Here is a 27,777-nt window from a genome sequence, read left to right on the forward strand (position 1 = left end):
TGTAAGATATTTCTTAGAATCTTTAAGGAACAAGCGTTAATTCATTGAGAATTGCCCTCCGAATTCTCATATTGTACAAATTTTACTCGCTCAAGTCACGTACTTTTACTTTATTTGTCCTTAAAATTCTTTAAGAAACTTTTCCATTCTTTGTAATTAAAGAATTGTGCTATTTAATCTTTTAACAAATCTCATCATCATCTTGTTCAATACATCTGTAATCTTATTCAATTCTCTTTCAAGCTTGCAATTCTTTTTTCTAAATAATCAAGTAATTATCCGCTTTGCTTAAAATTCTTCCGTATTAGATCAACCATTTTCAAACGTGCGCAATCCTCTGTTGAATCGTCTTCTCGACACGAAACGAACGAACCCACGGATCTCATTATACTCGCAGATTCGTTCGATTGGTAGACACGAATTCCGGGAGGAAACGCTCGGATATTAGCCATTAGCCAGTGGAGAACGCATCAATTTGAGGCCACGCCGATTATTCCAATCGCGTGATTTTCTATTGCGAGATCGTTCCACAAAGAATGCATATCCCATGGAAGAGCCACCTTCGTTTTACAGTTCCTCGAATCTTTCGTTTTCGCGGAGCTTACGTTCTCGCCAAGCTTTCGTTCTCATCCCTGTCGAGCCACGTTTATATTTAGATCAAGGAAACACAGTATGCAGAAAGGGCAAAATATAAGTTTTAGAACCGTTCGCCATTCATTTCAATTTCAACGACGTGACCCGTGTTACTAAAGGAATATATTTAACGCCACGAGTAACTACTCTCATCGAGAAAGTTTACTCCTTACTGTAAAGTTCGGATTTTCCTAAGAATCATATGGATAGAAATTCCCGGAACAAAGTGAAGTTTCATGCGAATATTCTCGATTTAATGTAATGTGTTTTTATTTAATTATAGTAAATTCAGTTTTATATCTCAATAAAATTGAGAAGCGAGACTGAACTGTAATAGTACAGTTTACTAATTACTAAAGTATTATAGATGACAATAATTCGTGCTTTCTCCTGTTACGTTTATTACAGCTCGTATCCCTTACTCCGTATGCTCCGTATGCATTGCCGTGTGAAATATCTTATATCCTCATTTTATATTGTGTTCGCTGATTTAACCAACTTCAGATATTTCCAATGGCATTCAAATCGAATGACTTGATTGACCATGTAAACAGAGGAACATTCTTCGATATGATATAGTAACTATAGTTTCATATAGTGCTATATGAAAACTCCACGAAAAGAAAATTCTTCTAAGAGTGAAAATGTCATCGTGAAACAAAATACCGCGTAAAAGATGTCGTAGGAGATCGACGTGGCGAACAATCGAGGTTCAAGATCGTCGCCAAGCGGACCTGCACGTCGAGTGTAAAAATAGTCATCGATATAGCGGTTTGCACGAGCCTTCGCCTTGCCCTCGCTTGTCTATTGCTCTTCGAAGATGCATTAAACCTCTATCGTAGGAACAGGTTTGCAAGGAAACCAACTTCCTGCTGTCGAGATCCCATCTGTTGGTCCCATGGGAAGAATCGGACTCGTCGTTCTTGCCAAACGCGATGAGTAGTTTGTGACTATCGAAAGGAGCTCGGTCGAGATCATCGTGAACGACTACCACAATGATGTTTGAACGTTGGCTGATTTCTGCTGGCTGTTGTTGATTTTGAGCACTGTTAACGTGGTTGTTATAAATTATTTCTATTTGCAACTTATTCGAAGCGAGTGATGCATTTTGTTTATATTTCGATTCTCGTATCAGGTAAAAGTAACGCACGGTAGTCAAAATGATCAATTCTTGGTCTTTTAACATTTTTCCCCATTTTTCAAAGTTCTGTAAATTCATAGCGATACATTTTTGAAGCTTCGAATAACTTTTCGTAGAACGTAAGGATAAATCTCATTTTCCTCCTCGCACTAAATAGAATTTTCATGGAGCTTTCATTTGAATTCCTTTGATTCTAGTTTTATTTTTTAATCGCCGGTATATTTGCACATCTTGTTCCTGGACGTTCATTGGATATTTTTCCATTTAGATTTCTTCGTTATAAACTTTATTTTTCTGTTCGTAATTTACTCGTGCGTCTTGATGGATTTTTACCGGGACCCATGTTCGCAAAGATTAGACGAATTCGAGATACTCAAAGATTTCTCGTTAGGATTTAGTTCGAAAGAAACACAGTCTCTTTAATACCCGTACTTTCTGAAGCAGCTTTTTTCTCACGAGGTTCGGGCAAGTTCGGTTCCAACACGGCGGCTGAGCAAAAGGCGCGCCCTCCCCCAAAACTTCTGCGATAATCGCCTATAAAAACGAGAGGCAACGAGCATCTGACGCCATCAGAAAGTCCCTAATGCGCGGCCGTCGTTCACAGCCTCGCCCTCCTTCTTCACCCTTTTCTGTTTCTTTTTCGGCGAGAAACGAAGACTCTTCCAACGACCTACGTGGTCCGGATTTGCATTATAAAAATTTCCGCTACGTTATAAAATTCGCCGCAATCGCATCGCGGCGCCGCAACTAAAACGTATTATGCCAAACGATTTTCTTATCTCCATGTTTTCCCTTTTCCGCGGGAATTTCGTCTCGTTGTAGAAAATTTTTACGCTTCCTCGTCAAATTGTATGATATTTACTTTTTCATTGAATCGTGTATTAGAAGTAGAAGAAAGGAAGTAAACGAAGAATTTCTTGTATTGTATTCTACAGTATTCGTTAATACACACACGCACATCCACAGGAAAGCTTTATCAGTAGACTGCAGATATTTATGCAAATTCGTAGCTTTTTGAAGGTAATTTAAAAGAATGGAAGTTAGATCGAAAATTGCTTTTTTAATGAGCACTATATTTGGATGAGTTTTATACCTTTGCATATTACATGCATACTCTGTGTATTCTTTCGTATTCTATAAAAATGAAACCCTTACGATACTTGATAAAAGAACGCTCTTAAATATTATTAAATCCAAATTCTTAAATTCATCGCTTACACCGCGATGACTTTTAACTTATTTTTGTCCTCTCGCGTGTCTGCTCTCACATAATTAATTTTCACGAAACACGTTCGCAAAGATGGCGATTCAGGGGCAGGAAGTCGCACGAACTCCCTTCGATCGTCTGATAATTTCTCCCCAAGCTTTCTCGAATCTTTATGAAAGAAACGAATTCCTTTGTCCCGGTTTCCACTCGCCTCTTTCACGATGTTGGTGATTAATCGCTGCAGGTTGGCAGGTCCGCGTGTCACACTCACTTAATTCGCGCTAAGTCGCGTTCCCGTACTTCTTACAAAGTCTTGTCGTAGCCGGAGCATTACTTAGCTCCTTAATTGGAACACGACGTAAAAAGTCCGGTTCGTTTCTTGCCCCCGTTTGAAAAGAACATGAGCCGCGTCAAGTTTTCCAACCGGACCACTGCCTTCGAGGTGGCTGCCGGACGGTTGTTTATTAAAAAACATTCACAGTTGTTCGTCGTTTAGAACACCGGCGACGTTTAATGAAACTTGTATACTGACATTTAACGAGAGAGTTACGAAAACACTTTTATCGTGACGATGTTTCGCCACTTTTCTCCTGGGGGCACTTGCATTCTCGAAATAATTGCAGAACTGAATAATTCTCATTGTCAGTTTAAAAACTGTTCACGAAGTTGCGAATGTAAAGACCTTTTAAATTTACGAGGATAAAGTGATCTCGCTTTGACAGATTTGTCGAAAAACGTGAAGTTTGTCGCACCACTTCTTTTTTGTAGTAGATATATCCGACAACAAATGGATTCTTGACTGGTCTGGAGGGTCAACGGGTCGACAAATCTCGCGTTTGAAATGTAGCGAGCACAAAGCAGAAACAGCAACGGCCAGCCAGCGGGAAGCGTTTACAGACAAATATTTGCACTTGTAACGGGATATCGAAATCGCAAGTCGAGCGTACGTGCCGTGACTCATGAATCTCTTCGTTCACGTGGCAGGCAAAGGAAATTACGGAAACTGTTAAATTCTTTCTTCGTGTTGTTCTCGTTCGACCGACTACTCGAATCGATTCTCTTGTTCTGTGAGCGAATGTATCATACGTTTGATTCGTTTCGGAAATGTTTCCAGACTAAAACTGTTGGGTAAATATGTATGTAACCTGAAATTGAAAACAAACAAGTAAAATAGATCGAATAAAGAGGAATAAATTGCAATTATTATAAGATATATTTTTACGGAGCGGTCTGGCCCCACAGTCATGTAGAAACATCATGGTGTAGAATATGCCTGGTTATTCGATGTCGATGTTATCAGGACGAAATTAAACGTTTGTTTCAATTCCCCGCATTTGGAAAGCCAGCTGCGCTGGTACGATTCATTCAGTTCTCTTATAAACGTATTCAGTTTATAAAATTAAAAAATATCTTCTTTTTTTTACAAGAACATTCTTATGCGATCGATTCGTGTAAATTCTTTGGATATCGAATTTCAAAAGAAATCAAACATCAATTATAAGAATGACAACAAGGATCCCGAAAGAAATTCATGGAACGTGTACCTTGAAATATTAAAATTAATATAGAATTAACGTCATCCTAAACCTTGAATTTAATCACCGAGTTAATGAACGAAGAATTAAACTACGTCTGAATGAAAAAGATTAAAGATATTTCGTATGTCTTTTCGTGCAATTTGCTGTCTTTTACGATTACATATTCCACCGGAGAATCGATTCATAATTCAAACAATACAGCAATGGTATAAGTAGTCACGTCGACGAATAACCGATGATTCTTTTGTTGTTTTCTACTGCCAACAGTCGCGATTCGAGGAGCACATAGTCATAATGATAGATAGTTGGTTACGCAAACGGAAATACGGTCAGTTAAAATTATCGTCGGATCGAATGATGAATGAGCGCGATGTTTTTTTATAGTTTCGTACAGTAGAATATATACCTAAAAGGATTGAGTAGAAGATAGACCTAAATATGCATGAAATCGCTTGAAGTGACCTCTTTTCATCGCGAAACCTCTATCTGCTTGCTGATAAGCGGAATCGAACATGATCCGAGAAACGTATCTCATAGAACCCTCGTCTTTCTGGTTGTCGAGTGAAGACGTTTAATCGCGCAAACAAGAATGGACGTAAATTAAATGAAAGTTTCAGATATCAACGGACTTAGAATACCATTAAGAAGTTTAATTAAGTTGAACAAAAAACAAATTCCAGAGGGTAAAGTGTACGCTCGTCTTGTAAAACGAATCTTTTGTTTTTCATATCTGGTTAGTTTCAGATTTAACTCTTTAGTTAAAAGTGCTGAAACGTTTACGCCATCGAATCGAGTCACATTTCTTCTCTCATCGAACGTTTAACCTCGTTCACGGGTTATTTATCAACGATCCAACTAGCAAAACTATATACACGTTAATTAATGAAACAGTCGTCGAAAGATTCTCGTTGTGTCGCGGACCATCTGAATTCCAAGCTTCTCCGTTGTAATTTACTCCGAAATTTTCACTGTCCTTGTCACGTTCCACTTGGTCACCTAGAGTTATCCATGTTCATCGTGTTTCCACGTTTCCTCACACGCCAAACACTTGAAATTACCTTCGGAACACAAACACTGCAAGACAAACACCGTATTTTCCTCGATTTTAGAAAGCATATCGTGTGTGGACACCTGAATTCCACGTCCGTGCACCTCTCATCTGCTAATTGCGCCAGCATTCCCAATTTCTCTGAAAATATCGCCTCGCCGTAATTGGATCCCCAAAATCTACCTACGTTGTCGAGGTCTTTCGAGTCTTGACCGGATATCTCAATTTATTTAAAGTGAAGACATCGTAAATTCGTTTGAGTGGCCGATTGTTTACGTTGTCGTCAATCACTGTAGATTCAACAAAAGAAAAATTAATCATGAAACATTCTAGAAATGTAAAGTTATACAGTTAGAACACGGAATAATACATACGAACAGCAATTACCGCGAATCGAAAATTAGTCACCGACGACTCTACAAATTAAAAATTAATCGTCAGACAGTCTACGGGTGAAAAGTTCTACAATTAGAACACAGAATAGTACATCTATCATCGCAAACGGAGCATCTATTGTTCAAGAACAGAAAGCTTTTCTGCTTTTCACATCGTGCTTTTGTAGATTTCCTTATCCGATTTACCTAACTTTCTCGTGAATCAAACTAGCTACAACTCTTATTCTATTACCTCTAAGTATCGATAATTCGAAAACTACTTATCTACTATGCTGTTTGCTCGCAATAATCTAACAGTCTATTATATCCACGTACGCAACAATATTTTACATAGTTCTACAGTTATCACCGTTTCACGCACACCACATTTTCCCAAGTTCTACAGCCCGTATCGTAACTCACCGCAAACTCTACGCGCGCGTGGTTGCTAGTCAATACCACCTTATTCTAATTAGTCTGCTCGGGTCATTCATATTCTGCACACAGTTCTACCTAACCCTCTACGACAGACACCTAGCCTCCATTTCAAGACAAACGTCACGTCTACCGCAGTTTTGTTGAAAGCGAAATTGCCTGTTCCCCAGTACGACGATTCATCAACGAGAACAGAAGATGACGTGAATATCGCGGTTGCTATTTATTTATTACAAGAAGAATATTTCCCCTTTCTCCTCGTGCTGTGCCTATACATTTAATTCGTTTCAATGGTTGAAAAAGCGAAACAAGCTAGTAAGAGGGGGTTGTTCGATCGATGTGAAATCGTGAATCAGGGAAACGAAGGAACAACGATAACCTTGTACCCAGACAAAAGTGCAATTACACGGTTAACGCCGGTACGAGACGAGCGCATTTGGTCGTGCGCGTTGCGCAATCCTCGCAACTCCCGCTGTCGTCTCTTTTGTTTTTTTTTCCGCTCGCGTGATTGCAACGTGATTAGTTTCGCGCCTGGTCTTCCCTTGAATTCTTTCGTACGAAGATTCTATTTGATTTCAGTCCGTGTCAAATATTTCCAGCTTTTCGAAGAATATTCTGCACCTGACAGACAGTGATGAATTATACGATATTGTTGCAACCAAAGAGTAAGCGTAACGCTGGAAGTAATTAGATAGTTGGATAACTTGTGTTTAGAGTTGAGAAAATAGTTGTAATTTCTTTTAAAATATTTGCGAATCCTCGTTTTGAAATATTGCAATTTATATTATTTCACCAGTGACGTGACAAGGTACGATTTCTTATTTAATTTTACCGATCTAAAATGGAAAGGGGAACAATGCTAACGCGTATGAATGAAAAGCTTCGGAAATAATTATAATCTTTTTCTTTTCGAAACATAATATTCAATATTAAAACGTATTATTGCGAAAGAGTGCTTGAATGGGTGAACGATCGTATCGAATAATTTTTCCTGAATACGAATGGTTAATTCTCCCGATACTGCTTTTACCAGAAGATAATTAAGAATGTCTGATTCTTCGAAGTATCTTCACAGACCTCTTTCCATCGCGAAAGATAAAGGACAGGAGAAGCTTCAATAAGCTTACCCCAGAGACGATACTAAACAAGTTTTAGGGATCTCCGATACAATCAAGCGTCTGGACTGGCATTAAGCACCGAGAATCACTGGCTTGTTTTACCATCGATCGGAAGTCGTTTCATGACACGGAAGAGATTCTTATACGAGCAACGAAAACACGACGCAAAAAAGAAGAAGAAACGAGGCGTCAGCTGTTGAATGGCTGCTGACGAGCGGCCGTAACAAGGTTTAACTTCTCTAAAAGCGTCTATTTTACAGCTGTGTCCAGCGAGTTTTGTAAGAGCGACAGCAACGATGAAAAGCAACATGTTAGATTACGTATCTCGCAAAGAAAGAATATTTTTATTCCTATAATATCACGGACCTGTAGAGAGGCAGCATCGATAACGGAATGGAGAAAGTGTCGAACGTGGATATGATTAAGGGTGTCATCGCGAACCAAATTGATGGTTTTATCAATCCTGCGACTATCACGACGTGACCTCGGTTTGCGGTATGTTATTCGGGTAAACTTACGCGATAACGTGTCAGCTTCAGGAAACTTCGAAACAGTTGCTACTGCGTTGACGCCGGGTGGCTTCGCTAACGCCTGTTTCATTCATTAATTAGATGGTAACTTACAAGTTGCGACGAGGTAATTACATGATCGAACTTTCAAAGAGGAATTCGAAAGGTGAATCGAGAGATAGTTTGAAAGCGAAGTTTCACCTTTTTCTTTTTTCCTCTCAGATTTAATTCGGTATATCTCTGTGCCTGCCTGGAACTTCTCGACGTACGTGTTCGTTAATTCGGAAGTCTAATCTCCGAAAGATTAAACCGTACAGGGAAATATTGAGCAATAGTCACGTGTTCGTAGTTAATTGGTTCGAACGTTTTAACATTTCCTCCTTGCTCGACTTTGCAGAACAGATTTGATTAATTCTGACCCCGTAGCTGGAATTTGTAACCCTGCCAACAATATCTGTCACACTGTTCCATTTAAACGTGTTCCGCCCGGCAATTCAATTGATGTAATTTCCCAGTTTTTGCCCCCCCCCCTTTGCGTTCGATCAGGCTTCTTTTCGCGTCCAATATCCGCGGTTGGTTCCCACTATAGCCGGAGCCAGAGATATTGCTCGCTCAAGGACATCAAATCACTTTTATAAGATCTCACGAACGGAAGAAACTGCGGTCGAAATGCATCAGATTAGAAGATAAAGAAGGAAGTATTGAAAAATAATTTGGATCATTTTTTATCGCATCTTTAGTTCGCGTAGGATAGAATAAATATTTCAGAATGAAAAAATTCCGAGGGTCGTAATTATCGTTTATCGAATTTGTCTTGTAAATTAATTTCTCTATTATCATTCTCTGCTGCTTGGAATATAAAAACTGGAGGATATTTGTCTGAGCTATAAACCGTAACTACTTCCATCGAAAATGAATCAGGTTTCTAAAGGCGAGCGAACAAAAGTACAAAGGGCTTAATTTCACGGAAAACAAGGTCCGCAATAACCAATCGATCGTCTCCAAGAAAATGTAACGGGATTCGGCGGAATTTCGAGGAGCACCGCGGCGAATTCGAAGCGGTGCCGTTCGATTCGTCGACGATAACGGCTCGGCCGCGACTTATTTCACGCTTCTCCACAAATTATAGCGTGGCACACCGGGCTTCTCAGGCTGAGGTTGATTAGATCTGGTAGCGGGGCCGGCTATTTCACGAGGAACTCGCTAATTTTGAAGTTAATACCGCGTGCAACGGCGCTTTTCGATTCGGCCGAATGGAGTTCGTGAGTTCCATGCTCACGTGATATCCTTCGTTGAACGTTCCTTTTCAAAGACGGAAAGAGTACTGTCGTGGTTCTGAAACCACGGTCGGTCTTATCTCCTTGCCAAGCTGAAACGTTTTAAACGTCGCGCGCGCACGTTATCCAGGCTAATGGTGAATCAACTGGTTTATTTTTATCGTATAAAAATACTGGTAATCGTTCGAGCAAAGGTTCTATCGTATTTACTATTTCGACTTATTCGGTCGTTGTGGATATTCGTTTGTAAAGAAACATAGATGGAACGGCGGGCGAAGCTTGCAGTGAAATTTATAAATTTTCTATTTAATTTGGTAAGTCCGCGATATAGGTAGAACCACAGGCACAAGGGTTTTATCACAGTTTGAACAAAGTATTTAGAGATGGAAGAAACGAAATCGAAGAGATTTCTTTTCTTGACCGATTTTTGATCCTTTGATGGAGTTAGCAGGTGGGTTTCGGTAGATGGCTCGTGAACGCGCCATTACCATGTAATCGTTATGTGAAGCGACGGAGAAAAGTCGAGATTGCATTCTTCAACGGAACGCATCATTTGACTTCGATCTCTTTTATAAGATCTTGCTATTCCAACCATTTTCCATTTCTCTTCTCCGGCAAAAAAAAAAAAAATATCGAAGTGTAATAAAGAATCACACAGGTAATATCGGTTAATGCTAATGTCTATATAAGAATATTGCACGACTGGTAATGTAAAACGAAGTGGTCGAGTTTAATATTCGTTCAGGTGTTCCGTGGGATCTGAAATGCAGATGAACCGACTACCTTAAAGACGCGAGCCATCCAAACAAACCCGGCCGGAATTAGCACATTAAACGAAAGCTCCGAAACTTTCGGCCAGGGGATTTCAAATAGACGAAGGTCCGTTCAATTTAGAACCGTGGAGGAGAGATCGAAACTCGTCGATCGCCCGTCTCGAGACTCTAGAATCTTCTATTTCGGTTGATAATTAAACGGCCATTGTTCCTCACCGGCTAACAAGCGTATAAAAAGAAAAAAACGAGAATATGTTTGAATGGTTCGTAGACAGGTGTGAGTTACATCATCTCCGGAAAGTTTCGCGTCTGGAGTTCAATACATATTTCTTTCGTTCAAGGCAAAGTTATGCAATGCACATTATTCTTCTTACGTTGCACAGGTATAATCGTTGTTTGAGATAGCAAGAAAGAAGTATCGAATGGAAATGCGATGAAGGAAAAGTCGTGGAAAAATTGGCCGTGAAATACGCATCTAGACACCTTCGCCTCTAAATCTCCTTTATTCCTAACCAAATGCCATAAATTTATCTTTTATCAGCGAGAGTAGGCCATCTAACGTACTATATAAACAGAAATGGCTTTGTTTGAAACTTCTTCCATTCCGTATACCATACTTGAGAAGGAAGAAACGGAGAAGCTCTCGTTAACGATACAGGTTCGTCATCGCAAGCCAGGTTGCAAAGCGAACATAAATCAGAGAGAATCGTCGTTAGCCACGGGAACGCGTATATCATCGTCCAGTTTCGCCTCGGTTCTTTATATTCTTTTGCGGTTGTCGACTCTTGGCGCCAACGCGAGAGTACTCGCCGTGTACAAACCGCGGCCCATTTTTATCAATCCGGACAATTTACTCCCGAAATAACTATAATGCAGAAAAATGCCCTTTGCTGAAGATCTTGCAGATCGCTGAGAAAATCACGGTAACGCGCGTCGAACATCCATCGACCTCCTTTGTCTATCTTCTCGTATCTTCTCGCGTAAAATAACGAGCAATAGCTCTCCTGGCGCAAATTTTACGAAAATTGCGCATAATCATGCTCGTAACAATTTTTTACCTTCTTGTTTTTCTTCTTCCTCTCAATCATTGTCAGTTAGTCGATGTTCTTTATTATTATGATATTACCAATTGTAGGTAAAAAATACAAGGTTCTTTCGACATCTTTTTCCTTCTGGTGTTCTTTTATTATAATTAGATAGCAGATTTTTATACATTTATGGAAATTTGAGAGTGTAAAATTGCACGTTATATCAAAAATCATGCATTATAGCTAAAGGTAATGAAACCAAAGAAATATCGAATATCCAAAGTACACTGCTTATGATATTTAACACATGAAAGAAATCTCTGCCTAGATTCCAATTTTGTTTTATTTGCATTTTCAAAGATACAAATTTGTGTAAATATCTGAATCTCGTCATAGTCATAACTATTCTTTTTACGTTCAAGATTCTATCTTGTCTTCCGCTTTCTCTATGATCGAATGTGTAATTAACATAACTCAGCGGCTTGACTGGTAGAGAGATTTAATGGCTCCTGATACGATGGGCGCCGATGATTAGATCACCGGTAACTTCCACGGAATCCCTACGTACGAGCGTGTATACGTCGACGCGTTTGCAACTTACCTCCAACTACTCGTTAGCTCTGCAACCGATTACTAATGGTGCATCTACTTTGAGAACTCGATCCAGTAAACGACTCGCAGCAGCTGCATCAGCGAATTTCTAACGGAAATCCTGACAATACGCGACAACGATTTGTGCCGTAGCGTAACAATAGAATCATAAAACTATCGGGTCTTTAGAAATAACTGCCATTGAATGATCGATGGTCGTTTATAACCAGGGAAGACCGAACGATGCGTAGTTTTTGAAATTAGCATACCTTTCCTATCTTTCCGTAAACCGAGTTTTATTATTTTGTTGACTACGAGCTATTATTAGGCGCGGTCACCTCATGATCTGTCGCTAAATGATGCGAGCGGTACTTGGGGGCTGAGCTTCCTCCCTTCGCGTATTTCATATTCATTAATTGCTTACTTCGTCTCCAGAAAATGCCAAAGTGTATAATAGAATTTCGTCGAGTAAACACGCAGTCTTAACAGAGTCTTGTTTTTTCCTGAACCGTCATTGTTTTTCAAAGAGGCTCGACTGCAATAAGTTACTGCAACAGTTTGTTTTGTGCGTCTATTAATCGTTCATTATTTTCCGATTGGAACGTTCACGTAACACTTGTCGTTGTTCACTGATAGATCACTGTTTACAGTATTCGTCAAATGATGAATAGTACGAATCCACGAATTGTTTTTCTTTCAAGGATTGACAATGTGCGTATTGTCTATCCGTACAGAGACAAGCAGTGACGAGATGGTATAAAAAAAAAAGAGAAAAAGAAAAGGAAGAAGAATTGGATAAACTGCGCGAGATATTAGGAAGAGACAAGTTTTCGTGTCTCTTTAATAGTAGGGAAGTTCTTCTAATGAAATTAGTACCTTTCAACCATCGAAAGGATAAGGACTACGAGCGTACTGCCGTTACATGAGAACCGGTGGTTTAAAGAAAATCGCATTCGAAGAAGTTTGACGACAGCAGCACTTCGCTTTGAAGCGGCAAACGGTAAGGGGATTTCAAACGAACCGGCGAAACGACGCGACGCGCCGCTGCTTTCAAATAAATCTACTTTTGGCCACGAACGAAAAAAGAGTAACAAGGTGAAAAAGAAACTTTGCATCTGTGGATTCTCGTTTGATTAACATCGAGCTGTCTTTTTTTTCTTTCTCTCTGTCGAAAACAGCGACGCTCGAAAAAAGGATGCATACGATCCAAAGAGTTACGAAACCGATTACAACTACGAAAAAGACTATTATTCCCAGGTAAACAGGCTGTTTCTTTATGAGCGAGTTTGCACTTTTGACACTGTTTGCAGACGTGGTATTTGAACGAAAAGATAGACAGAGAGAGAGAGAGAGAGAGAACGAGAGAAAGTTCTGTCGTACTGGCAGCGTTTTATTTGACTTCGTTTACCAGCCCATGTCTGTTTACCAGCACACGTGAAATTTATTGCTGCCTGTGAGAACTAATTGTTGACGGTATCATGAATCAACGCGTGTTTGCTGGCGGATAAATCGGTTAAACACCGTGATTACCAGTCTAGCATAATACGTCAAACTTGCATAATATTAAACCGCTAATGTGCTTGGTTTGTGCGCTACGGGAACTTTCCACTGACGGCCATTTCTCCTTCCATCACGACTTTCCTCAAACTGAGGCGTCAGGGAAACCGACGTAATTCTCTTAAACCATCACGTGAACATAATTCTTCTTAATTACGCCAAAATTTGCTAATAATGTATGTACATTCTTATCGTGTTTATATTCTTTTTTTTTTCTTTTTTTAGAATGTTTAAGAATGATCTTGATAGCAGGATGAAAAGTACTTTTAAAAACTTAGATCATCCACGTTGCCCGGATCGTTTTCCTTTATCTGCCCCTCACAGATGTTTCGCGTTACTAAAACTTGCTAGAACTTGCTAAAAGTAATTCACGGTATTTCCAATTTTTTCCAAGTTGTTTCAGGATTTTCTATGCAAGAACCAGCCGCTTCGATTCACGTGATGTTGAGTAAGAAAGTAGTATAATCAGTTATCAGTTAACCTTAAATTGCAAATTGAAATTAACGTCATACGTTGTAAATGTCGCTGTCTTACTAAAACGTGGAGCTTCACGTGACTTGCGATAAAAAATGATGATAGATAAAGTTCAATTGGCACGTGGGGCGAAAAATTCTGATAAACAAGAACGTGCAACCAAAAATTTACCTCGTGAGAATCGCAAAGAAACGCCTGTTTCGTAGCAAATATTTGCATACTTAGCAATTAGAGAATTATTTTCAAACTCCAACGTGTCACCGTTTACGGTCTCTGGAAGACTCCGTGTACGTATCGCACGTATCGATTCGCTATAATGACTCTAATTATTCGAAACTTGGATCAAACAAACTGCCGCAAAGTTCGTGACAGTTGTGTAAATCTCTCGAATCGCTTTTGAACAAATAACGATTTAACTAAACGTAAATGTCGAGTCTATTATATGAATATAGATACAAGATACGAGGAACATTAAGGCAATTTTCTGAGAAAGATATAAAACGTGATTAATCATCGCGATTCGTGATCACGATTGCACTCCAGATTATCGCACTATCCGAGTAAAAACAGCGAACCCGTTCGCGATGTGTTGATTCATCAAATGTGAAAACGTGTCGAGTTCTGGCGACGATCGTTGGCCGATTGATGATCGCATTGGACGCAACTGTCGTCACGCGTCAGGTGTCAGGGCATCGATTCTGTCACCATAAACGATCGAAAAATTTTCGCCGATGTAACCGTTGAAACTATTGGATGGAATTCTCTCGATATATATTTTGCGCTTAGAGCTAGCAAAAAATTTTGATAAAAAAAAAAACTGAATCCATATTGACATACAACAATTCAAACGGAAACTTTTTTAAAATGTGATTTTAGATTTCATTCCGCGATACAGACTTGCTGTATGTAGATACGCACATGTGGTAATTTAGCTTATGTTTAAATTAAATTTAATCGTGACTCGTTAGTTAGATCGAAATTGACAAACGAAGTGTGGTTAACTTTCTGTAATAAAAGTACTCCACGTTGTTCGTGAATTTCCGTTATAATTTATAATTAGCGGGTCAAGCTAATAATAAATCGAGAGAGATCGATAAAACGACCCGACTCAAATAAAACGCAGCAAAACGTAACTTCCACATACTTGTATTCAGTTGAACAAATAATCCGCAACGGTCCCGACGATGATAAATTAATTGTCCTTGCAGTGGGCTAGATTAATCATCAAAATGAACGAAAAAGCAGCCGCGCATAATTTATAAAGTTGCACGACAAGAACGATTGCCGAAACCAATGCGAAAATCTTTCACGGAACACAGGGGATTATACGGTCTTTAATCAGACCGAGTAAAGTTAATCAGAGTGCAAGTGCAGCAAAGAGAATACTCTAACGAATCTGGGGAGATCTAAAGTCTCGTGGAACGAGTTCGATCGACTTCGGCGAAAATTTAAATCACGTCGCGACTCCAGAATCGACCAGGAGTCGAACTTCTCTGGCCCTTGGCGCTCGCCATCGGTCCCCGATGCATCTGGAGGATAGCCAAGTGTAACGATGGCGCAGCAATGCGCAATGACGTACCGTGGTGCACCGTGAGGATCAACTCATCCAGAAGTGGGGTGGCAAACGTGCTCAAATGCAGACACCATCGAGCCGTGACGATTTCTCGATTTTGACAATATAATGAAATTATCGATGAGGATGTCTTTTGAACTGCAGTGGCTCGCGAGCAGAGCTTCAATTTGCAAATTCACCTCGCATCGACGTTCAATGACGCTTTGATCGCGTAGGATTCTCTTACTTGTTCCTCGAGTATTTGGGCAATCCGCGACGATGTATGTAAACACGAGGGGCAATTTTCAAGATATAATCGAATCTCTTGCACGGGGTTGTTATATTTTCTTGTCCGTAAATTACGCGCGATTCATTCCCCAAGAAAAAGATAACGAGTCGATTAATAAGTAACAAATATCGAGATGTAGCTCGCTTCCAAGTACCGAGCTGATTAAACTTCGTTATTCGCTCATATAAAGAAATAAACACTCATGAGACATTCGTGAGAAATAAACGTCGCTCGTTGTCAAGTATCATATCCAAAAATACTTTATGAAAGGAACAACTGTTATTGCATTTCAGTTGCCTAATCGACAAAAATAAACTTTGCATTCTGGCAGCTAACACCGTGCACAGACATTTATCACCTATTCATCGTTGTTCTAAACAGTCGCAGTGACATCACCTCTTTTTTCATTTCTTTTTTCGTTTTATAGAAATCATTCGTTTTGCATTATCATTCATTAACCGGTCAAGCGAAGCAATGGGTGTGTTATTTATTACACTCGGATGCAGGCGACGCAGGCGCTGGTCGATGCGACTTCTCGCAACTTTCTAATTGATACTCTCGAGAAAGGTTTCAACTGTAGAAAAGAAAGATATGGATAAATTTCGCTATCGTTTAACACGAATATTCTCGTTAAATGGAAGATTGGTATTTATCGCGGCATAGATTGCTTATCCCTCTTCGCTCTCGATTAACGTTGAAAAGAGAACTCGAATTCTATGATTGATAATAGTGGGAGTGACGCAAGATCTGGATCTGCCACAGATGATGCGAGCACTGAGTCGAATAATGTCCTTATCGTCGTTAATGAAGTTGCTAATTAAGACAGATCTGTGTTTGCTGGGGGTCGGGCGATCGACTTCTGACAGACGAATTATGCGGCATATTTCACGAATGTTTTTCTCTCTAGTTCAAGAATTTTTACCAACGTCACAGTTACTGACATCGATGCATGTTTTCGTAACGTAAAACGTTTCTCGAAACGTTTAATGAAAAAGTATTTGCGTACAGCGACGTATTTAATGAACACGCAACAGATTCGTTTAAACAAATATGTATTTTTAGCGCAGAGTGTACATTGCATCCTCTTCTTTTCGTTCTCTCGTTCCTTGAAATCAGTTGAAGAACAGGCCAGCTGCAATTTCGCGAGAGACGTTTCTCATCTTATCGGCATTACGCCCATACTTAAAGTCTTATTAGTAACACGGTAATAAGTTAATAACATTCGTTTGTTTTTCCCGGGTGTTTTGAGAGGCTCGTAATACTCTCGTGAGTCACGAGGAGATCCTTTTTTACGCAAGATAGTAGAATAATTGCGTGATTCTCGATAGATCTTTCGTGTTTAATGGTAACAACATCGTCGCTCGTGTGTACCTAAAGTGATTTAAGGCCAATTTATCACATTAATGGTAATACGCGAACGCCTGTTTAAATATCAAACATTGAATTTTACGACACGGTGCAATGAAGCTTTCCCCTAGACTCTCTCCCTAATCCATTCTTATCGATGTAATTTGCCTTTCTTTCTTTCGTTCGCGTCTTACTCCGAAAATATGTCCTAAATATCTCGAGTCTGAATTATCGAAATTGTCTCGAACTATGAATATTTTTTGGAAGATCGTTTACCGTTGTTCTCACGCAAGTACGATTCTTATTCTTCCACGACGATTCTGTTAGCTTTAAGATTCGATTTACATCATTCTGCGGGATACGGGATATAGGTATGTAATTCCAGTCCTTCGCGCCAGTAATATACATTTTAAGCGAGGTCTGTGCGATCCACGTTCATATATCATCGCCTCTTATCGCGTATTATAAACGTAACACCGAAACGTTGGACTTGCATCATGTAGTGCTCGTGTAAAAATAAAGATACATCAGTGTGACGTCAAGAGCGAGGTTTCGAATAAAGAAAGAAAGGAAAGGAAGAAGAGACTGGAGCTTCAACAGGGAAACCTCGTCTCGCTTAGATGGCACTTTAGAGAGCGCTGTCCGCAAATTTTATTTTTCCCCCGCGTTTTCTATGTTACCACTATATTTTGTACGAGAAGTTTCAAAGTACAGGCTACAGGTCCCGCCAGGATACATCACTCTATTGTTCTAGTCTTCCAACTTACTCTAATTCTTATCCCAGCTTTTGGCTCATGTTCTATTTCTCTCTCTTTTTATTTTCTATCTACTTTATTGTTAGTGAAGCTGCAAGCTACGATACTTCGGAAGAAATATCTCTGAAGATGAATTTTCTTTGTAACAAGGTACTAATGCGTTCTTACTTAAGGATAAGTCTACTTCTTTCCAAGAAAATTAATCATTAAATACTACGCTGTTCAAGACACTTAATGTATCTCTGTTAAATACGTATGCCTCTACTGCGTCAATCAAGTAAACAAGTCTGAGAGACGAGAAGACCTTACGAGCTTGATCGGTATTATTCGCATGACGCTTTAATGAAAATGGTTACAAAAAAGCGTATTTCCTGATAGATATTTTCATCGACCGTACGTCAATCGATTTTCGGCATGATTTTTTAAAAGCAATAGTTTTAATATAATCCCCATCCCAGTTTTCATATGCAAATCTCATTGCAAAGTCCGTATGCAAATTTCCAATGCGAAGTTCAAAGCAAACGCATTCAAAAGTTAAAATTCAAGTAAATCCTATTCGAAAAATATGACGCTCGCTACCTGTTTCATATGCCAAAAAATTATTCCAAAGCATGCCAAGATATTACTAACGATAAGCTGTACTCGCCAATGTAAGACCCTTTATTAAGTAAGAGTATCAAATTTTTATATATACGTCCGATGTATGCAAAGCTTTTTACAAGAAAAGTTAATCTTCTCAGATTACGTTCTAGAATATACATATTTTTGTTATTCTTATACGATGGCTCAAGAAGGTACTTCAATGTGCCTGTATATATTACAGACTATCTATATTTTCATCCATGCGTAGTAAAAATAATCTAACCACGATAATAATATTACCAATCAAATATTCTGCAAAATCAATAAGAGAAGCACTGTATATATTAAATATTTCGAGCAAACATCGTTACCTTAAAGCAAACAGGCAAGCGACCGTTCAACCGGATGGCCGAAATCTACGAAACGAATAAGAACGCCGATCCTATTTGCGTTAGGAATTCGTCGAGAGTCGAGAAGCTGTCGAATCGCGGCGACAAGCGCAGTTTCCCGATCTGTGCGACGTCGCCGCGATTTGGCGCCGATCCAACCGCGTCTCGTGACGCACAGAAACAGAACGAACGCGACGATGCACGCGTCCTCGCAAGAAAAATCCCTGTCCTGTTTCCGACATCGCCTTCGAATCGAGCAGACGCCACGCTATCCCGTTCTCGAGTGTTTTTCGTTCGTCGAACGCGAGTTATCGCGAGCTTGGAAACTTTCCTAGAACGATCGCTGGACAAACTGCTAGCCGAAATCCGGCAGGAAATTCGGCCGACGAGTTGAGAACATTTAAGAGCGCCGATTTGAGAATTACAGGGAAATGCTTTAAGTTACGCCGTCGAAGATTTATCGTTCTCTAAGAACTAGAGGAAATTGTTTCCTATTCTTTCCTTTCTTTTTCTTTCAGAGCTAAGCGAGGACGCAATTAAGGGACAATTTTGACTGTCGTTCTGGATCCCTAGTTTCAATTATTTCAATTATAGGTTATTATCGTTTCGAACGTTGCACAAAGTTTAAAGGCTTTCGTAGAATTTTAGAAACTCGTAGAAAGCTTCGATTTCGGTACGCGTTTGCACCCGGCGATGATTCCATTTTCATCGTTATCCTAAATCTTTTCTTCCTTTCCTTCTTGTTTCGTCTAAAAGCGAAATACTCGTGTAATTCATCGAGCTCGAAAATTTCAGCTCGCTTAGTTTTCCTATAAACACATCAAGATGAAAACTGATCGATATAACTCTTAAAATAGTTCTCCTGTTGCGAGGCTTTTGTCTTTACTTTTTCTTTTTTCTTTTCTTTTTTTTTTTTCTTTCAAAGCAGTTTGATTATGCTCTCGCAGGTTCAACTCGCGAGATCACGACCACCAACGTGTATTAAAAGAGTAACGAAAAAAGCAAGGAAAATAATAAAAGACCGAAGCTCATGCAATATGCATACAATCCGTGCTGGTAAAGGCCGGAGCAGCTGATATGGTTTATCGTTAATCTCCGGCTACCAATTACAATACCGTTATCGCTGATGCTCGTCATGCGAGAATTTTTCTATGGAGTCGCCGAAACCATCGTCGAACTCGAAATCTCCTCCGAATAATCGTTAATTAAGCAGTCTTTTCACGTACGACGATTCGCAAGTAGTCACCGTACTAATCGAAAAACGATTAACCTCTTGGGAAATCCTTGGCGAATGCGGAAATCTCTGTTTCGACGATGTTAAAAGGAACGGATAGAAGGGATATATTTGTCTGTCAGTGAAAACGCGACTGTTCCAGAGCGGATTTTAATACTCGATTTGTAAAGCGGCTACCAAGCGAGAAATCAATCGGTAATGAAAGTTTCATGAGACGCGAATTTGTATCGCGACTCGTACGTCACAAGTTTCTGTTCGTTCGCGTTGCTGCTGAACAGAGCAGACGGGATAAAAGAAACAGATCGACCGTCTCGGAGGATTGCTTTTTACGCAATGTTATTTCGGGTTGTCACGGTTCATTATATTCGTCTCGTTGAATACGATTCCTCGAGAATCGAATCGCGACGAAAAGACCCAAGCTATCGTATTTACAGCGGAGATCCTTTCTTCCTTTCCTTTTTTTATTCTCCATCTCTCTCCCTCCATATATGACACTATAGAAACGCAATAATTTGAAAAGCTGCGCTCGATGAAAACTTCAATTAAATTTGCAAGCAATCGCCATTTACGATTGAACCGCAACGTTCGGCCAGCCGTAATAGCTGGGAAACGAATGTCCAAAAGCGAAACGTTATAGAATTGTATCAAATGCCTCGGTCGTATAATTGATTCATGGATGCTTCCAGTAAACTCTTTTATCATTCAATTTATTCTTCTTTCGTTCGTCGTTCTCGCATATTGCAATAGAATTTTCATAATAACTCTTGCGAAACTTTACATGCCATTGAAATCGATCGAGACTCTTCGTCGTTCCTCTAACATTTGTCGAGTCTTCTGGTACAATAATAGCAATGGTCATTAACATTATGATGTCTAGCGAGAAACATTTAAAGTCGTTAAATTTTCCTACAAATAACAAAAATCATATTTTATCCATTGTTGGCGTAAAACTAAACGATCGTCATGGCGTTAACGATCGACGGATAATGCTGAGGGATTCCTTTCTTGTGAAATTCACGCTTCAACTTTGTCTCTTCGAAAAAGTCCCAGCTTTCATCAACCATGGCGTTACCGCTTCGCTGCACAATTACTTTGTAGATCGTTCATAAATCCACGAAGTGCATCGATATCAGCAAAGTAGAAGGTCCTTGTTGTTACAGGTCGGCGAAGTGCACACGAAGTGGAGGCTGAAAAAGAAAAAGACACCGTGTAGCTGTATCGCGTCGAATTTATCGGTAGGCAGCGAGGTGCAGCTTTTCCTATCGCGCCGGAACCGTCGATCATCGTTCGGCGAAAGCAATTTTCCCGTGAAAAATTCCAGAAAAACGTCGTAATGCCGTTAAACGATTTTCGGTCGATCAGCTATTTAAAGGAATAGGAAATACTTCGATCGATGGCTGGTTCATCGAGTAGGAGGTAAAAAAAAAAAAACTTGCGTCGGTCGATCGAGTTCGAACCTAAAATTTCTTTAGAAATAGATTTTGAACAAAAGTGTGCGATACTTCGAAGCGGTTGGATTTTCAACGCATTCTTCGTTGTTGGAGAAATTTCGAAAAGAACAAAAGTTCCAAAAGCAGCGATCCGTCTCGGTCGGCCCGATAAAAATTTCATTGGCCCCGGCTGATCGGAATCACGCGTCGCGAATAAATTTGCATCCGCTCCCCGGCCCCGATAGGTCGCAATGGATTTGCCGCTCTCCGAGAGCCGACTAGCATCGAGACGTCGATTTAATTCGCGGTCTACCAATTGTTTGTCTCGTGACAACCGTTCTCGTGATCGATCAGCTTCCGTGAACTCGAAGCACGTGCTCTCCCCTCCACGTAAGTAGTTTCTTCTACCAACGAATTAATCATACTAGCCGGCGGCTGTTGATAACGAGCAATCAACTAAATTGAGATCGTTAAATCTACGCGAAGTTGCCATTCGTGATAACCACAAGGGAAATTTTTCTACTGGTTTTTTCGGTGCTTATACCGAATAAAAACCACGTAACAAGTGTAATCTTTCTAACGTTGTTTGCCCATGACTCTTGACACCATCGATAAGGAACTGTGGAAAATTTCTTCGTTAACGATTCTCTCTAACGATCTAATTAAGTACCGCTCCTCGTAATTCGAACGATGCCATTCACGATCGTCGAGCGTCCAAAAAGATTTTGAAACGTGCTGGGTAAACGAAATTCTTCTCTGAGTATACCGTCGTTGATAAATTGGGCAGTGTCTCGTAAGTTCTCGGTTAATCGCGCGTTGCGAAATAACCGGCAATCACATGCTGGCGTTTGAGTCTTACGTGCCTTTCTTCACGAAAAGCTTGTTAAATGTTGCCACTATCACTGTTTACGAAATAAGAGAAATTTATCACTGTTTCCAGCTGTCATCTCGCTTCCATAAAACAGACATCCACCCTCTCCGTTCGCTGAAGTTGACGATAGGAATGATGTTATCCGCCTTTGTTCCTTGCAAATCGATTTTACAATTAGCTTCCGTTCCAAAGATCCGCAACACTGTGACGTCTTTGGGATTTTCCTGATATCTCACGTGCACGATCAAACATCGAGAACTTTTCGTCGTAATTACCGCGATTTCACCGGTCACGGTTAATTCCTTGTCCAGCTTCGACCTACGTTTTAAGCGAGCCACACCTTGCTCCTGAATTTATAAATCTGATTTCCGTGAAAGAGGGAAATGGATTGGGATTCAGCTCCAAGGAAGCGCGGCTCGCAAGATGCTTTCCATGGCAGGGATTAAGATTCTCCAGATTTCAAACGTACTCTCGAGATTTCCTGAATGCAGTGGATTATAAAAAAAAAAAAATCCCTCGTTCTACTGAGAGAAAAATATACGGCACGAAATGCTACTTTATCAGAGGAAGCGTAAAGTTTCCTTGGTTTTTACGTAGAATGTAAGAGGTTTTTACGTGCGGACAAAATGTTCGGGGTGAGATTCTAGACAAGGCGTCGAAGGCCATGGAACGGAATGGGACACTGGCAGATAGAAATGCGTATACAGAGGAAACGTCACGGGCTCATTGTTTCAAAGTGCACGGTACGAAAAAGCTTCCAGCGTTAGTATAGCCATTGGCTAAAAACACTACTGTCACCGAGTCTTTCGTCAACATTTGACGTTTCCTTTGCATTATGCGACCCGCATTGTTCTCGAACGCGCGTCAAGTAACGCATGGCGATACGGGAACAACGCTCCGTACGATGGAAGATGAGAAAGTTGTGAAAAAAAATGCTGGGTTTCTGGGGACTATGACATATTTCAGTACCGTATGTAGTCGTGTAAACGCGATGATTATGTATCATTTCCGCATCTTAAGCGAAGAGAAGCGAACTGATCGAATGCGAATCGGCGAAGACCCTTGATGGCGTGATGATCAATTATGTTATTCAATATTCACGTGACAAGCCATTGTACGTCGACCGAAGATTCCAATTGACTCACGTGTAATTACATCTGTCACGCTGACGCAACATTTATCAAAAAAAGAATATCGCAGAAATCCCTCGATGAATTATGCAATTGACATTCGCATGAATCTCCCGAATTGTCAGTCGCGGAATTTATATTTACAAATCGATAAAATAATTCCAAGAACATATATATATATATATATATACATATAAAAAGAAATATGTATATATACCATCTCTATTTTAGAAATTATTTTTATTCTAGAAACTGTCGCTCGTGTGCTACCAAGAACGCTTAGACACACTTTCAGATACAATCAACACCTCACGAAATTAATTACGTCCTCGACCTGAATTTCTTAGCTACCTAAAGACATACTGATAAGTGTTCGTCTGGTTCCCTTCACACGTTCGTCTCCATTCGTGCACAGTAGTTTGGCGACAGAGAGCGAAGGGGAAACGAATGGGACGAGTCAGACGTCGACAGATTAGAGTTTTTCAGGGAAATTTCCGCGGTGTCGGCGCCGCAGCATGGCTGGGTGTCACGTATCTAAGTAGAAGGCAGCCGTCTGATCTTGGTATAGGGAAGGAAGGCGGTGGCTCTCTTGATACCTGCAGACGACAAGGACGAGCGAATGAAATTGACTGCGGCGCCGTGCGTTTCACGGTGGCTGCGCCACTTGGCTCGACCGTACAAGTAGCTCGTTCCTTCCCTTGTGATTTCACCGGGGCGCGTCGACGAGTAGCGACGTGGCTTCAAACTGAGCGATTAAAGCCGAAGAAATCTTTCCTTCGAAAAGAATCGAGTAGAGTGGAGTAAAGAGAGAGAAAGAGAGAAAGAGAGAGAGAGAAGCAAGGGATTTCAAGACCAAACGCAACTCAATTTGAAGTTGAGGTAGATCGGAAAAAACCGAGGTTAGGGTTTAGAAAGCTGCAGGGTCACTGGCCCGAGTTAGATACGATTAGCTAGAGGATGATGCATCTAGTTCTCTATGTTCGTTTCGTGTTGTACGGTTATTCGATGATTCGTCCATCGCTGTTGGATTAATTGTCACGAGCGAACGAGTTTCGATAGGCACGCAGAAAACAAGTGGCTCGTGTGTCACATGCCAGCAGCGGTATTTATTGCCTTATTTATGACACCGAGGCCGACGTATCAGCTGAACTGGAGCAGATGATTCCAGTTGCGTTATATCTATGCACGCCTCTATCGTTATTTACATAATTCGTAAAGTTTCGGCGAGCTTGATCGCTAGAAAACGCTTGGGGTAGAGGCGATAGGAGAATGCGCAAAAATTCAACGAGATCTTTGATAACCCTAAAGCGAATTACGTTCGTACGAACGAAAGTTCTCGCACGTAATTTATAGAAGGAGAATAATCGTGTCGATATAAGTAGAAAACATCCGGGATTCTAATTTTTAATTACGGATTAAAATGCATGATAACTCCGTTTCTCTGTTATCCGCAGAAACGTAATCTGCGTAAACGTGCGTATTCTTTACCAGAGATAAGTTACATAAGAAAAGAATCTCAATCTTTTAATTTATCTCTCTCCAAGTAATTTCTGCAATTGATTCACGTTTGTTTATCAAGTCTGCAGAGAGCAAGCGACGTTACTATAACTCAATAAAGAAATTCGTACTGTCCCATTTGTTTTAAACGAAGAAACAATTCCGGTTAAAGAATTCCTGATCCGCATACGAAATATTCTCGCGAGGAACGTGGCTCGGAGCAGCCGATCGTTCGATTGCTCGGGCGAAATGGGTTAAACGCAGCACGATAAATAGCTTGCAATTGATTTCGCATTGTAACTGCGGAAACGAGAATCGAGGCTCGAGGATATTCGCGAGTGTACGCAGGTATGTCGATGGAACAACGTCCAATGGAATATTTCCTGATTTCCGAAAATCAACGAGACAATGGCGAGTTTGTAGAGCCGTGACAAGGGTCGATAACTCGAATTACGCGTCTCTAAACTGTATGGAATATATTCGATAAAATTTAAAAAAAAAAAAAAAAATTAACGCAGAGAAACCTTTCGCTTGCCCGTCAAGGAAATTTTTTTCTCAATAACGATCGATTCAAGGTGACACGATTCTGATAATGAGATTGTAATTTTTTCTACAAGGATAAGAATGACGTAAGTGTAATAACGTGAAAGAATATACAAATTTGTAGTAAAATAGGAAAGTAGATTAGATCAAAGAAAGTGATTTTTTCAAGACACTAAATATTCTTCAAGATTGACTCTTGCTGTTGACTCTTCCTTTCTATTTGGTTCAGTATTTTCAGTATTCGCGTATGCGATATAAATATTCTAATGATAATTTCTTATCTTGAAAAGTTAAGTGATTCTATTTCTTTTTTGTGATCGATGCGTCACGATATACGTACATATAAAGTTTTCCTTGACTAAATATATCAAAGATAGTTATGTGCTCGATAATTAATGAATCTGTAAGAATACAAATATCATAAACAAAATGTTTGCTTTAACGAGAGGAAAGCTCCAAATTCGATAATTTTCACTTCCTGCTTAAATCCTGATTATCAAAGACCAGTTATTCTAATAATCCCTATACTATTGCACATACAATTTGGAATAGTACACGATAACACCACATCTGCCTTTAATTTCTAAGTAACTGCAAACAAAGTGAGATTTACTGAATTATTTTGCACGAAATGCTACTACAAGCTCTTAAATAAGCAAGTTTCTAAGCTCTCGTTGTTCTCGGTCTTCCAAACGCAAGGAATCCGAACACCTGGCTCACGTGGCACAAACGATTGCTAGTTGATTTACATCAGCGTTAAACAGTCGTTTAGACAGAATTACGGATAGGATTATTAAATTCAGAAGAATCATTACGCGTCGAAGCGGTAAACAAATAACGTGAGTGAACAAACGAGGAGCCTAATGCGGTGTGCAAACGCCGATAAACAATAAAGCGATAGAAGATAAGAAAAAGCTTTAGCAGTGTCTTACTAGTCCCTTCCACTCTGTTAACCTTACCCCTTTCCTCGCACTTGCCGGAAGATAGTCTCGAGTCCATGTTCGTCGCTCTATCGCTGCGGATAGCTCTATCTCGCTCCTCGTTCCGAACATAATAACGTGAAGTGGTCTACGGACTGCGTTCAGTCAGAGTACGCGCTGCCGTTCCGATCGCATCGGATCACATCAATCTTCTATCTCTACTCGATATAGACTTGCGAAGCATCGCGACACTTGTCACGAACACGCAACACGTGTACGTTTACGACCACGTCGTAAAACGTTCGAAAATTTTAGCTTGAGAAACACGTGAACGCGACGCGAATCGTTTTGTCACGCAACGATCGTTTCGAGCTCTCGGCATTCACTGATCAAGGTGTCGAAGGGAATTGAGCGCGACACCTGTAAACATAACTAAACTCTTACTCGAGACTGTTCCGCGAGTAGATTCAAACACGAGGTCGTTCAAGATAAGCTCGATCTACGTCGATAGCATTGACACGCTCTTATTTTCCGCTACCAGAAAGGACTCGATAGTAAAGGAAGAAACGGCCCCGCAGGAGAGCCCAGGATGACGATCGGCGCGTCGTCCATGGTGATCGACTATCTGGTGTTCGTCGGCTGTATCATCGCCGCGTTTGTCATTCCGCTATGGGGCAAGTTTCGTGGCCGTCGAAAGGAAACCACCAAAGCGGACTATGTATTCGCCACCGGAAACGTCTCGATGGGCGCCATGATGTTATCCATCGCCCGTGGCACCCTTGGTGTCCGATCTTTCCTCGGCTATCCGTCAGAGCTGTATTACAGAGGTAGCGCTATGTGGGAGACCATCTATGGTATGCTGCTCGCGTATCCCATCGTGTGCTTCATCTTTGTCCCTGTTTACTACAGCCTCGGCATCACGTCAGTCTATCAGTATCTAGATATGAGGTAATTATCTGCGAGAATCGTGTTATTTCGCGATATTCGTGAGAATATACGTTGAGAAACGCTAGCTTGGATATTGTATCTTGCAAATTCGAATTCTCGCGAAAGAAAACATCTCTTCCTTTGTCGGATGGAAAATTTGATGCCGCGAGCAAGCAACCGATGTACTTGTTTCATGTAAATTTCATATTTCGAAAATATATCGAAATAATCGATGACCGAGGAAGTTAATAGATTCTGCCGTCTAAACGGAATACCAAGCGTAGCATCAGCTTTTTCTCCCCGAAATAAGAACGCCTCGACTTCGTGGCGTTTCGCATCGAAATCACGCGGACACGTGACGGATCACGGGGAAATTTAAATTCACCGTGTACACGATGCTCTAGGAGCTCGATATCGTCGTTTGCTTCGCCGAAATCAGGCTGTTTTACATTTTCAATTTACGTGTACCAGCCATGACATAAACCCCGCTCTTCTCCTCTTTTTCGCGATACTGCGGACCTTTATAGACTCTTTCTTTAAATAGAAACGATTGTTTCAGATAGTTTTTAGAGTTTGATTTTTCCTATGAACCTTGAAACTACTCTCGC

At 40.4% G+C, this 27,777-nt stretch overlaps 1 protein-coding gene and 1 long non-coding RNA gene across 6 annotated transcripts in view; one reads left to right on the forward strand and one right to left on the reverse strand.

The window, feature by feature from the left end:
• On the reverse strand, positions 1-26,816 carry LOC122575943. Its single transcript, XR_006319595.1, has 3 exons — positions 26,282-26,816; positions 5,942-21,038; positions 1-5,857 (listed from the first exon to the last, which is right to left on the reverse strand). It is a non-coding gene; the product is annotated as an uncharacterized LOC122575943 (long non-coding RNA).
• Positions 1-27,777, forward strand: part of LOC122575939 (sodium-coupled monocarboxylate transporter 1) — a 37,193-nt gene that overhangs the window by 1,987 nt on the left and 7,429 nt on the right. For 4 of the 5 annotated variants that reach the window (XM_043745470.1, XM_043745468.1, XM_043745472.1 and 1 more), the window contains one exon: positions 26,784-27,190. In XM_043745470.1, coding sequence (XP_043601405.1) covers positions 26,832-27,190 — 359 coding nt within the window. In that variant the 5' untranslated portion in view covers positions 26,784-26,831. Of the gene's footprint in view, positions 1-21,011; positions 21,087-26,783; positions 27,191-27,777 lie in introns of all 5 variants that reach the window. The other variant, XM_043745471.1, reaches the window with a different exon arrangement.

The sequence above is a fragment of the Bombus pyrosoma genome, linkage group LG15 (genome assembly GCF_014825855.1).
Source record: "Bombus pyrosoma isolate SC7728 linkage group LG15, ASM1482585v1, whole genome shotgun sequence".
Taxonomy (NCBI): domain Eukaryota; kingdom Metazoa; phylum Arthropoda; class Insecta; order Hymenoptera; family Apidae; genus Bombus; species Bombus pyrosoma.